Below are 12,465 nucleotides of genomic sequence, written 5' to 3' on the forward strand. Positions count from 1 at the left end.
CCTCTTATTACATGCATCCCCGAGTGGTTTGCTTTGACCACACCATGCCACAGCCAAAAAAACGATGCCAGACCCTCCTCTTCCACCGTGCAAGCTTCACTTCGCCGATCGTGAGATATAAAACCGGAGGATGACTTCGGCCTCCTTGACCGGGGTTGGAGCTTTTGACCACCAAACCACCTCCAGATCGATGCTTTATTATAAGCCGAAAAACTACAACAAAAACCAGAGAAAAGAAACAGACATTGGAACTTAAAAAACAAAACCAGAGAGATGGAGGGAGGGGAAGCCTAGGCTCCCACCTCCCTCGGACGGAAGCACTGCCTTGTTTTCTAGAGAGAAGGAGGAGCCTCTCTCACTAAAAGTTCTCTAAATCTGGAAAGTTTTATTTTACTATATATATCCATATGAGGTTAATGGTTTTATGTACTATTTCAGATGAAGTTAGAGCATTCACATCCCATTCCTCATCCCCATCCCTATAATTTAACTTAAAATTACATTTCTTCAAATTTTTCCCTAAATTTTATTCATCTTCTAAAAACCTCCCACATCCCATTCCCCATCCCTATATCTATTCTATTAAATAATATTTCTCTATTCTTTTTTTATTACTTTTTTCTCTCTCTTCCATTTACAATCTTAACTACTAACTCTTTTGTCTTATTATCTTTTTATATATATATATATAAATCAAATTATATAAAATAAATACTTCACTTACTGTAATATAAATACTTTTTTTTATTGATATAGAAAAAAAAAATTTCACAGGCACTATAATCCAAATAATCTCTCCAGCCACCTTCTCTCCTCTTCCTTCATCTCCACGAAAAAAAATCCCAGCAACCTGCAAGTCTCACGGAACACCTCTCCCTCAAAACCTCACTTGTTCCAACGTCCCAAAAACTCAAGATCTCTCTCCGAAAATCTCCCTTCGTTCCCCAGAAGCTAGCCTCCTTCTTGCCCAGTCTGTTCTCGCTTGGCCCTTCGTGGGATCCTCCTTTCGGCCTCATCCTATCCGTAAGATAAATTCTCTCTCTTACTTTCTTCATGCCATTATTTGCAGCTCAAAACAAAATGTATTGGCTGTGGAGATGAATGATTAAGTTTTGAAAACTTAAATTTTAGTATCTATATACTGCGTGAATTTTTGGTGCTGAAGTGCAAGGGGAGTGGCCAACCGTTTACAGAGAAGAAGACGCGGGATGAAGGAGAGAATGCTCGGGAAATGGAACGATGCGGATGTACAGTACTTCAACAAATATGGAGAATTCCTGTACAGACCGGAAACGAAGATCGCATAATGGGGAACGGGATGGAGATGGATTTTTGAGCAAAACCCTAAATTATTCCCTAAATTATAGGGAAAAATAGAAGATGCAGACCCGGATGGGGATGCTCTTAGGTTAAGAAGTTGGCTGAAAATTTTTAGTAGGCTTTTAATCGAGCTCGTGGTTAAGGTTTACAACTTGAATTAGACGCTGGAGTGTATGACAATTGATACTAGCTAGGTGAGAGAATTAGGAAGTGTCTATTTGATGACAAATGCATTTGTTGAATCAAATTCAGTAGAACAAGCACCAACTTTAGAGGTTAGATTTATGGAACGAATAATGCTATACACTACATCACCATTTTATTTTTATCCTATTATATATAATGTGACATTTTTATCACCATTTGATGATAAATAAGTATGTAATAAATAATCATTTAATAGTGATAAATATACTGCATCTTATTTACTGAGATGTAAATAGAATAATAGTATAGTATATAAAATTTTTATTTTGTAAATTAGTCAAAATTATAATCAAAATGGGTCAAATACCATTGTTTATATGCATTTAGTAGAATACCAACCGGGTGCGTTGGGATACTATTATAGAATTTTGACGCTATCGGTAATCGAAGTAAAACAAAATACTTTCCCCTAGTCATATTAAGTCAAATTAATCAATCATTCTCCCAATTAATTCTTGTTAATCTATCAAAGAATTTTACTGTTTTTACTAGTCCATGCTTTATAATTCTTCATTTAATTTTATTTAAGAAAACTACTAGCTATAGAGATAAAAAGATTTCATAAAAGTAAATCCACAAACTGACGTAATTTCATGAAAACTATTAGATCTTTTTTACAATAAAAATAATTTTAAATACGACATACTAAATCAAGACACGTCAATTTATAAATTTATTTTTGTATAATCTCTTTGTGACTAAAGTATCTTTATTTAAATAACCATTTGTTGCAAAAAGACGTTTCAATTTCCAATTGCCAATAAATTCGTCAATTTCCATTTTCTAAAAGAACATCACATGAATTGAACAAATTTACGGGTCCTTTCTTTATATTTTAGAGTAATTGTGACTAATAGTTTGGGGATAATTTTCAAAGTTGATTATTTGAGGGGGTGATAGAAAATTAGGCGGTAGATTGAGGGGATTATTGTTATTTTTTCTAATTTTTCGTGTATATATATATACGTATGTACGTATATAGTACTATGTCCAGCAACACTATACGTACGCTCAAATAGGGCTTAACTCTGTATTAGAAAGCGAGCACATAAGAGGAGGGCATGCATCATGGAAGTACAATACAACAATCAACATGCATGGAAGGCCGCACTAGCTCGGATAGCAACAATGAACTTTAAATCCAAATACAAATCGAGTTTTATGGGAACAAAAGAAATACATCACCATTTGAATAATGAAGAACTAATACTGAAATGAAGAATGAGCGCATGGAGGTTCGAGTATCTCTACAATACCTTCCAACATCTGAATCACTTTCTTCATTGAAGGGCGGGCTGCTGGGTCTTCTTCTATACACCACAACCCAATTTTGATCATCCTTTCCAAGCTTTGCTGATCAACTTCTTCAGGCACCAGTTTGCTTACTTCATTGGCCTTGAAACAGTCTTTGACCCACTTGACAAGAATTGCCTCTTCTTCAGGAGCATCGTTGTCAAGTCTCTTGCGACAGCATATAATGACAAAGAATACAATCCCAAAACTATAAACATCGGCTTTCACTGTGATGGGCAAGTCCATGTGCCACTCAGGGGCAATATACCCTCTTGTCCCTCTAATAGGCTCAGTGAAAGTTCTGGAATGCTCTGGCATCAATAACTTTGCTAGTCCAAAATCTGCAATTTTGGCATGCCCGTACTCATCCATTAGTATGTTGCTGGGCTTGAGGTCGCAGTGTATGATTCGGGTCTCGCATTCCTCGTGTAAGTATAGGAGCCCTCTTGCTATATTCAAAGCAATGTTGATTCTTTCTACCCAATTTGGCTTTAACTGGGATTTGAAAAGGTAGCTTGAGAGTGTTCCATTGCTCATGTAATCGTACACCAAAAGCCTATTGGAACCATCATGGCAGTAACCTAGCAAGCGGACAAGGTTTCTATGGTGGATTCTTCCAATGGACCTCATTTCGTTTAGAAATTCCATTTCTTGGACTTCAGCCACCACTTTCAAATCAAGCCGCTTGACGGCAATTCTTCTTTGCCCTGACAATGTGCCCTTGAAAACTGTCCCAAAAGAGCCACTGCCTAGTGGTTCGCTAAAACCACTCGTCGCAACTTCGAGTTCATTGTAAGTAAATACTCGAAGAGAGACATCTTCAATCAATCCTTGATCATTACTTTTATAAGGAATCTTTTTGTACGCCCAAAGACGATATCTAAAGATAAGAAAAGCAGAAAAGGCTAGCACAATTAATGCGAAAGAAATACATGCAAGACCAATCACTAAGATGTCCATTCGCAAAACTTTTCGAGATTCTTTGGGAGCTATTGTCCCATTCCTACCTGAGTCCATGCCTACTTTAACAAGCATACTTGGGCTTGGTTTGCCATCTTCCTGTTGTGATGTTCTTCTCCCAAATGTCAATGGAAGCTTTTGTTTCTTGCATTCTTGGCCTTGGAACTGAGCAGCTTCACAATTGCAGTCCTCTAAACATGCCAGTTTGCATTCTTCTATCGTCATAGAAGGCAAAATGGCATATGTGCTTTCTAGCCATACAATGCTTTGCAATTCTTGAATAGTGTACTCCGTATGATCATTTTTAAAGGCACAACTTTCTAAAATGAAGTTTCTATTGCAACCCAAATTTTTTTCCTCATGTTTGATGAAATCAAATCCAGGAGGACAAGCACAAACAGGCTGTAGATTTATGAGATCACAATACCCATTGATGCCACATATGCCTTTAGGTCTACATCTATCATCTGGCACATACCACTCGATTGATTGACTACCATTTTCAATCAAGTTATGAGAATACACCCTGAATATCCCGTCTGCATCAATTGTGGCTCGATACATCTTCCCATCAGACGGAACAGCTGCATTATTGATGTTCTTCACCTCAGCGCCACTACTATTGAGCATGTACAAGCGGCCGTTTCCATCCAGCGTCAGAGTTGCGTTCTTTCCTACAAAATTTGTTACTGATGCCCAATAAGCAAAGTCTGGAGCATCAAGAGAACCAACTGGATACATCACAATATTCCCATCGGTCTGCATCTTGATCCGAAAGCTTCCCATCGAGTGATTGGTTTCAAAGATACTAGAAACGAGTTCATCCCCAGCTCTTAAGAGTAGACCTGGCAGAAGGGTGTCTGTTGGATAATCAAAACTTTGCCATATAATTGTTAAATTTGAATTGTAGAGAACAAGGTTGCCAGAATCGAGCATGGAAACAAATAAAGCGGGTCCTGTAGTATTGGCAATGGGTTTTTCTTGGACTCCCACCTCATGCACGATGAGCCTACCATCGTTTGTCAATCCAATGGTGGCATTGCGAGATACCGGAGGATCATTCCGATTGGCTGTCCAGACAACAGTTTTTTGTAAAGTTCCTGATTCGTACCATATGCCTACTGCAAAGCCGTCACCAAAAGGAAAGAACCCAAAGGCAAATTTGCCAGATTGTGAGAATAGTGATGAATTTTCAGTGGGAGAGAGAGAAGAGCCTCGGCTCAAGTTGAAGTTTCTCTGTTGAGCATTAATTGCTATTGAATGGGCAAAAATAAGAAGAAATGAAAGTACCATAGAAACCTGCATGATAAACTCTATCGTTCTAACAGACTACATCATAAGAACAAACCTCTGGGTATTAGGTTATATATTTTGATCTATGATCTTTTGAATTCAAATTCAATCTAGTGAATGCATGTGCAAGAAAGAGTGCTTTTGATGGATCTTCTTTATTTATTTTTATTTTTTTTTGCACACGACAAATTATTTCCGTATTGACCACGTTACCCTAGCTAGACTTTCAGTACTGACAGTGATCGGGTTCTGGCCCATTACCCTTATCTTCCCTATCTAATGGCGTGAAGACCTTGGAAGTTAGGTCCTTGGTCCCAAGGGTTGAAAGCCTCGTTTGGTTTACTTTTCATTTAATTAATGAATTTGATGCAAAATTAATCTCCAGAACTCATGTTCTCCGTTGCTATATATATATATATATAACGAGATTAAAAAAAATACATAAAATATAAATTTTAAAATAAAAAAAAAAAAGAATTACACATCTAATGACCCAGAACTGGGGCCCGCCCATTATTCTATCATGTTATATATTTCAGTCGAGAAAACTTTTCTACAAAGACGAAACAAAATACAAAATATATAGAAGATAAAGTTGATCAATCAGGTAATTAATTTCTCAGACTTTCCTTTTTTTTGAAAAGAAGAATTCATATTGATATTCATCTTAAAGCATTGAAGCTTGGATACAATAAGGGATTCCTCCCATTACAATGCTCTCCTCAGAGAGTTTGAGTGCATCCTTAGCTAGTATATGAGCTACTGAATTGATGTTCCTTGGTATAAACTGCACAGACCACTCCCCCATCGAGTTGAGCTTGTGCTTGATGTCTTGAATGATCATTCCACCCGTGTTCCACTTGACTGTATCACAATTTATATCATCTATCACTACTTTAGCATCCCCCTCGAGAATGACTCTATCAATAAGCAATTGTTGGCACAAAGACACTGCTTTTAAAGCACCTAGAGCCTCTGCTACAACCGGGTCTGGAAAGGATTTCCTTTGATGTCTGAGAGTAGCTACCACCCCTCCTTTCCAATCTCTAATAATCACCCCAATACCAATTCTACCATTGGCCTTATCCACTGAGGCATCCCAGTTAGCTTTATAACATTGATCTGGAGGAGCAGACCAATTGGATTGAGATAAGGTAGTGGCCTCCTTTTTACCCCCTGATGTCTGGTTTGCTTCCTGGTAGTCCTTCACTTTTTGGTTGGCAGCCTTTACCAGCTCATTCGGGTCCATGAACCTGTTTTCAAACACAAAACTGTTCCTCCTCCTCCAAATCATATAAACTGTTTCAGCAAATACAGCAATACTGTGGTCATCCAGAACCTCAAACATGTCTTTACACAACTCTTTGAAAGGCACTTCCCTCACTTTCAGCTTCTGAAAGCAGAGAAGGTTATGGCCCCATATATCTTGGGCAGCACAGCAAGACCAGAGGGCATGAGTAACAGATTCTGATTCTGTCTCACAGATAGGACACAAGGGGGACTCTATGATTTTCCTCTGCACAAGCTTCTGATTAGTAGGCAAAGAGTCATGGCATGCCCTCCATAAGAGCATTCGAGTAGCACTTGGTACCATTATCTTCCAAAGCTTAGTCCAAAGTTCAGACTTCTGCCTAACTTGAGAGGTTTGCCCATTCTGTTCAGCTGACATCTCCCCTGCCAAGTAGTAAGCACTCCTGACCGTGAACCTTCCATCTTTTGCACACCTCCATATCATCTTGTCTTGGCTATTACTCACACTTACTGGTATTCTGCACACTACTTCCACATCCTCAATCCTGAAAACCTCTCTAAGAGTATCCATTCTCCATGCCCCCGAGCTTGAGTCAATTAATGTAGATACCTTACTGGCAGCAAATTCTGCTATAACAGGAGACTGCACCTTGAAAGAAGATGGTCTCGGAAGCCATTTGTCTGTCCATATGTTCACTGATTCCCCATTACCAATCCTCCAAAAAAGTCCCTCCTGCAGGATTGGTCTTGCTTCCAGGAAGCTTCTCCACAGGAAGGAAGCATTGCTTCCTATTTTGGCCTTTAAAAAATCAGATTTGAAGAAATACTTTGCTTTAAGAACTCTTGAAGCTAGGGAAGAGGGATTTTGAATAATCCTCCACCCTTGCTTTGCAAGGAGAGCCAAATTAAAATTTTCAAAGTCCCTGTAGCCTAATCCTCCCTCCCTTTTAGATTTACCCATTTGTTTCCAAGGAATCCATTGGGTTTTTGTCTTCTCTTCCCTACTGCCCCACCAGAATTTTTTCATAGACTTGTTGATAGCATTAAGCACAGCCTTGGGGAGTTTAAAGATACTCATGCAATAAGTTGGGATTGCTTGAACTATGGCCTTCAACAACACCTCCTTGCCTGCCTGAGTTAGGAATTTTACCTTCCAATTGCTCATCCTATTCCTTATTGACTCCAAGATTGGTCTGAATGCTGCCACTTTCTGTCTTCCAACATATGAGGGGAGGCCAAGGTATTTCTCGTAGGATCTAGCTTCACACAGCCTAACTCCTGACAGGATAGCATCTTTGGCTTCAGTACTTGTGTTCCTACTGAAATACACTGCAGTTTTCTCCAGGTTTAACCTTTGGCCAGATGCATTCTCGTATTGACTCAGTAAACTGTAAAGCCTGCTCCATTCCAAAGCATTTGCCTTGCAAAAAAGCAAACTGTCATCTGCAAAAAAGAGATGGTTAACCAATAGGGAGCCTCGGGCAAAGGGAAAACCAGAAATATAACCCTTCTCCTCAGCTTTGTTCAACATCCTGCCAAGAATTTCTGAGCATAGAATAAAAAGGTAAGGGGAGAGAGGGTCCCCTTGCCTTAATCCTCTAGAAGGGTGAAAAGGTTGCTGAGGAACTCTATTTATCATCAATGAATATCTCACTGTTTCCACACAAGCCTTTATTAATCCCACCCATTTCTCTTCAAATCCCATTCTCCTTAAAACCGCAGCCAAAAAATTCCACTCAATGCGATCATAAGCCTTGCTCATGTCCAATTTGACTGCCATATACCCTTCTTTCTTTCCCCTCATTCTGTGTTGCATGGAGTGCATAGCTTCATATGCAACAATAATGTTGTCTGAAATTAGTCTACCAGGAACAAAGGCACTTTGAGAAGGTGATATCAACAAGGGAAGTATCTTTTTCAACCTATTAGCCAACACTTTAGAGACAATCTTATAAAGAACATTGCACAGGCTTATAGGTCTGTACTCAGATACAAGTACTGGCTTTTTCTTTTTTGGGATTAAAACTATAAATGTTTCATTAATCCTACCCAATTCTCTGCCTCCCGATAGCACCTCCTTAACAGCCAAAAAGACACCATCTCCAACACACTGCCAATTATCTTGATAAAACCCTGCAGAAAAACCATCAGGGCCAGGGGCACTCATAGGGTCCATCTCAAAAACTGCTTGTTTCACCTCTGCAAGGCTGCATTCCTTCACTAGTTGCCTATTCATTTCATCTGTTACTCCTGGTTCTATGTCCCTCAGAACCTCTTCAATACTTCGGGGGTTTGAAGACTCAAAAAGGTTCTGGTAATATTCTTGGAACAGCAAGCTAATTTCCTCTTGACTTCTGGCTTTCTTTCCACTTTCATTTTCAATTACTTTTATCTCATTCCACTGCCTTCTTTGAGTGGCACATTTATGGAAAAATTTGGAGTTTTTATCCCCTTCTTTTAACCAGAGTTGCTTAGACCTTTGCCTCCATTTAATCTCCTCTTCCTCCAGCATTACTTCTACCTCACTCTGCAACCCTTTTATCTCTTTATTTAGATCCCCTTTGTTTAATAATTGGAGCTCTTTTAGCAGGATCCTCTTCTGCTGTAATGTTCTTTTCTTCCCATTTTCCTTTAACTTTGACCAATCTTGTAGTCTAATTTTGCATGCTAACAGTCTGTCCTGAACCCTGAGAATAGGATTCTCATTTCCCATATTTGATTCCCAAGCTCTTTTTATAACTTCCTTGCAGTCTTCCAGTCTGGACCAGCTGGCCTCATAGCGAAAAATCTTGACAGTTTTTCTACTAGGGGCCTCAGAACAGTCACACGAGATCAGTAGAGGAAAATGGTCAGAATGAAGAGCTGAAAGGACCTGTACTCTAGTTTGGTAGAAGGACATGTTCCATTGGTGATTGCCAAAAGCTCGGTCCAACCTTTCTTTGATGAAGTCAGGCCCTTCTCTCTTATTACTCCAAGTGAACTTGGATCCTTCATAGCCTAGATCACTAAGCTCACATTCATCAAGAGCTTCCCTGAAGATTTCCATTTGATAGAAAGGTCTATTAGCTCCCCCATACTGTTCTTCATTAGTGAGCAACTCATTAAAATCACCACAGCATATCCAAGCCATGTTCCCTGTCGGTTTTAAACATCTAAGCAGCCTCCAACTCTCCTTTCTTTTTTCCACCACAGGATTACCATAGAAACCCGTAACCATCACCTGTTGCCTCTCATCATCCTTGCCTACAATCACAGAAATGTGACTCTGTGAGTAAGAGAATAACTCAACTTGTGCTTCAGCTCTCCAAAACATAGCTAGACCTCCACTTCTCCCTACACTGTCCACCACAAAACTGCACTCAAAACCCAAGCCATTCCTTATCCCCTCCAATCTTTCTCTCCTACATTTTGTTTCTGACAGAAAAATGAAACCTGGGCCCTTTTCCTTCACCATGAGGCGAAGTTCTCGAACTGTCCGAGGGTTCCCAAGCCCTCGGCAGTTCCAACTCAAAAGAATCATAGTAGCTGGCAGGGCTGCTCAACAGCCACTGCCATAGAGAGTTCATCCCCTTCCTCATCTACAAGGGTTAGCTTACTTCTTTTTTCCACTCCACCTTCATAAATTTCTTGAGCTTTCCTTTTACTTGAATGGTTGTGCTTAGTCACTATAATTTCTTCCTCTAATCCTTGATTAGTTGGTGATATTCTGGCCTCACGTGCTCTTCTTTTCCAGCTATGCCCACTGCTTGGTACCTTCCTTTCCTTTTTAGATTCCTCCACTACCACTGGGCCCAGCTGGGATTCCTCTAACAGAATTGTTGGCGACTGTACCCCCTCCTGCATCACTGATTCCACTGCCTCGACAACTTTCCTCCTAGCACTGACAGGTGCAGCCTCCTCATGCGTGTGCAATGATTGGCTGCCTGCCTGCTGCCTAACTGCCTCTGGTACCTTTCCATAATTGTCATCTTCTTTAGTGGACTCATCTGAGGACACCCTCCGACCACTCTCCGATGATCCACCGTCATCTGTCATCTTCCTCACCTTGCCTGCCGACTTGACTTGCTTTTTGTTACTAGCCCTCAGCCACGCACCATACTGCTGCCCGAGACTAGCCCCCACATGCAGCCCCTTCTCTATGTTTTCGCAAGTTCCATGTCCATGTTTTATGGACCCACAGTGATAACAAAAGTTGGCCATTCTTTCATATTTAAAAGGAATCCAGAACTTTTCACCATCCTGAGAAATAAACCTGCCTCTAGCAAGTGGTTTGGTTATGTCTAGCATTACCTTCACACGTAAGAACTTGCCCCAGCAGGTTTCACTGCCATCCGTATCCACCATAAGAACCTTCCCCAGGGAGCTTCCCAGCTTCTGCCCCATACTCGCAGTCATACCTGCGAATGGCATGTCATGACACTGAATCCAGAAGGGTTCAAAACAGAACTGCATTTCCTTTATGGACTTGGCACCTTCACAGTCCTGGATACACAGCAGGCTCTTGTCAAAGGACCATGGCCGACCATTCAACACTCTTATTTTATCCGACCTCGATTTAAACTCCACCAAGAACTTATTTCTTCCAACCTCTTTAAAAACAATTTTCCCCTCTGCATTCCATATCTTAGGCAGCGTACCCATGAGAGCTCCTCTGTTTGTCTCCTTATCAGAAATCAGACAAACCATTATGCATAGCTTGCTTTTTGAAGTTGATAACGATATTTCTTCAGTGCTAACCTCAATCTCTTGTTTTTCCTCATCTGTTAATTTCAGTCCCTCGTAGAGGGATGATAAAACACCATCCTCCATCTCCACAGACCTAAGTCCGAGAGAAGATCTCAAAGATTTCCACAGGAAACCTTGAGAGAAAACCTTACTCTCACGAGGTGAAAGAAGGACTATTGAGTTGTCCAACAGGTTAGCGTTTTCTAATTTCTCAGACTTTCCGTGGCCTAAATTTGAGAGAGAAAGAGAGAGGCGTTAATGTCACCTAGCTAGTACGCACTGGTAGACACACCCATCTTCTTTGAAAATGATGTATGAGTGATCTTTCAACAATAATGCCATCAGATAATTAATGCCTGATAGGTAGTCCTGTAGACTCCAAAAGCTTATGAAAAAAAAAAGTACTAAACTGATCATCCGAAAATACGCACGCATCAATTAATTAAACAATTAATCAATAAAAAAAATATAATTACAAATATAATTGTATACTAATCTATATATTAATGTAATATGATTAGTTAAAAAATAAATTTTATTAAAAATAGTATTAATTTAAATTTTAAGTATGAATAAATCAGTATTAATACACAAATTAGTGCGTAACTGTATTTATATATAACAAAACTCTTAATCAATAAGCAATAAAAGCTGGAAACTTAACGTTAGATATAATCTTAGAATAAGTAAATATATTGTAATTTTTTAAAAAATTAATTTATTATTAAAAAATTAATTATTTTTAATATAAATTTTATATTTAATAATTTTTTTAAACAATAAAAATATACTTCACAATTATATATAAACTTTAATTACTGCGTAAATGTATATACATTGTACTAAAGAGAATAGCAAAGCAATTGATCGTAACGTACGTCATAGTTATCAACATCACTATCATGGTCACGTTGTCTATTTGCAGGTCCACCATGATGTATTTTCTTGACCAAAAAGGCCGGGGGAAAATATTAATTAATTAAAAGAAAAAGACTTATAAAATTGATTCTTTTTTTTTCAAGCAAGTAAATTCTAAGCGGTTACATTATACTTAATTTACTGAATCGTGTGAGTTTTTAATAATCATTTTAAAACAAATAAATGCAACACAAGTAGGATAAAAAAAGAAAAATTTAGAATAAAAAATTAACTATCACCCATTTTCTATGAAGGGAAAGTTGCTTTAAGCGATTTTTATATAGTCTAATAAATAGATTATAAGACTTCAACTAAAAATCACAGTAAATCGATGTGTGCTGCATCTTATTTGTTTGGACTGCTATAAGAGACTTCCATGATCACTTTGTCTTCATCATCGATAACGAAAAGCGGGAATATAAGAACAATATAATTAGAGGATATGTCAATACACTAACATAGGACCTTCACTATTTGTATAGGCGGTGTGGTTCACAC

General features: G+C 38.8%; 2 protein-coding genes and 1 long non-coding RNA gene across 3 annotated transcripts; 1 reads left to right on the forward strand and 2 right to left on the reverse strand.

Annotated features, from left to right (window-relative positions):
- Positions 1–777: 777 nt before the first annotated feature.
- LOC122297632 lies at positions 778–1,416 on the forward strand. The gene is made up of 2 exons (XR_006238843.1): positions 778–1,023; positions 1,166–1,416. It is a non-coding gene; the product is annotated as an uncharacterized LOC122297632 (long non-coding RNA).
- A 1,205-nt stretch (positions 1,417–2,621) lies between these two features.
- On the reverse strand, positions 2,622–5,189 carry LOC122295473 (G-type lectin S-receptor-like serine/threonine-protein kinase LECRK3). Its single transcript, XM_043104509.1, has one exon. The coding sequence runs from the start codon at positions 5,083–5,085 to the stop codon at positions 2,731–2,733; it is 2,355 nt and encodes a 784-aa protein (XP_042960443.1). The 5' UTR covers positions 5,086–5,189; the 3' UTR covers positions 2,622–2,730.
- A 4,651-nt stretch (positions 5,190–9,840) lies between these two features.
- LOC122296079 lies at positions 9,841–11,133 on the reverse strand. Its single transcript, XM_043105490.1, has one exon. It carries the CDS (start codon positions 11,131–11,133, stop codon positions 9,841–9,843), a length of 1,293 nt encoding a protein of 430 aa, XP_042961424.1.
- Positions 11,134–12,465: the final 1,332 nt, after the last annotated feature.

Source organism: Carya illinoinensis, chromosome 15, assembly GCF_018687715.1.
Source record: "Carya illinoinensis cultivar Pawnee chromosome 15, C.illinoinensisPawnee_v1, whole genome shotgun sequence".
In the NCBI taxonomy this organism is placed as follows: domain Eukaryota; kingdom Viridiplantae; phylum Streptophyta; class Magnoliopsida; order Fagales; family Juglandaceae; genus Carya; species Carya illinoinensis.

What these genes read in the sequence shown, in the direction of transcription:
- LOC122295473 (XM_043104509.1), bottom strand. Translation starts at nt 5,085, where the DNA reads ATGCAGGTTTCTATGGTACTTTCATTTCTTCTTATTTTTGCCCATTCA.
- LOC122296079 (XM_043105490.1), bottom strand. Translation starts at nt 11,133, where the DNA reads ATGGAGGATGGTGTTTTATCATCCCTCTACGAGGGACTGAAATTAACA.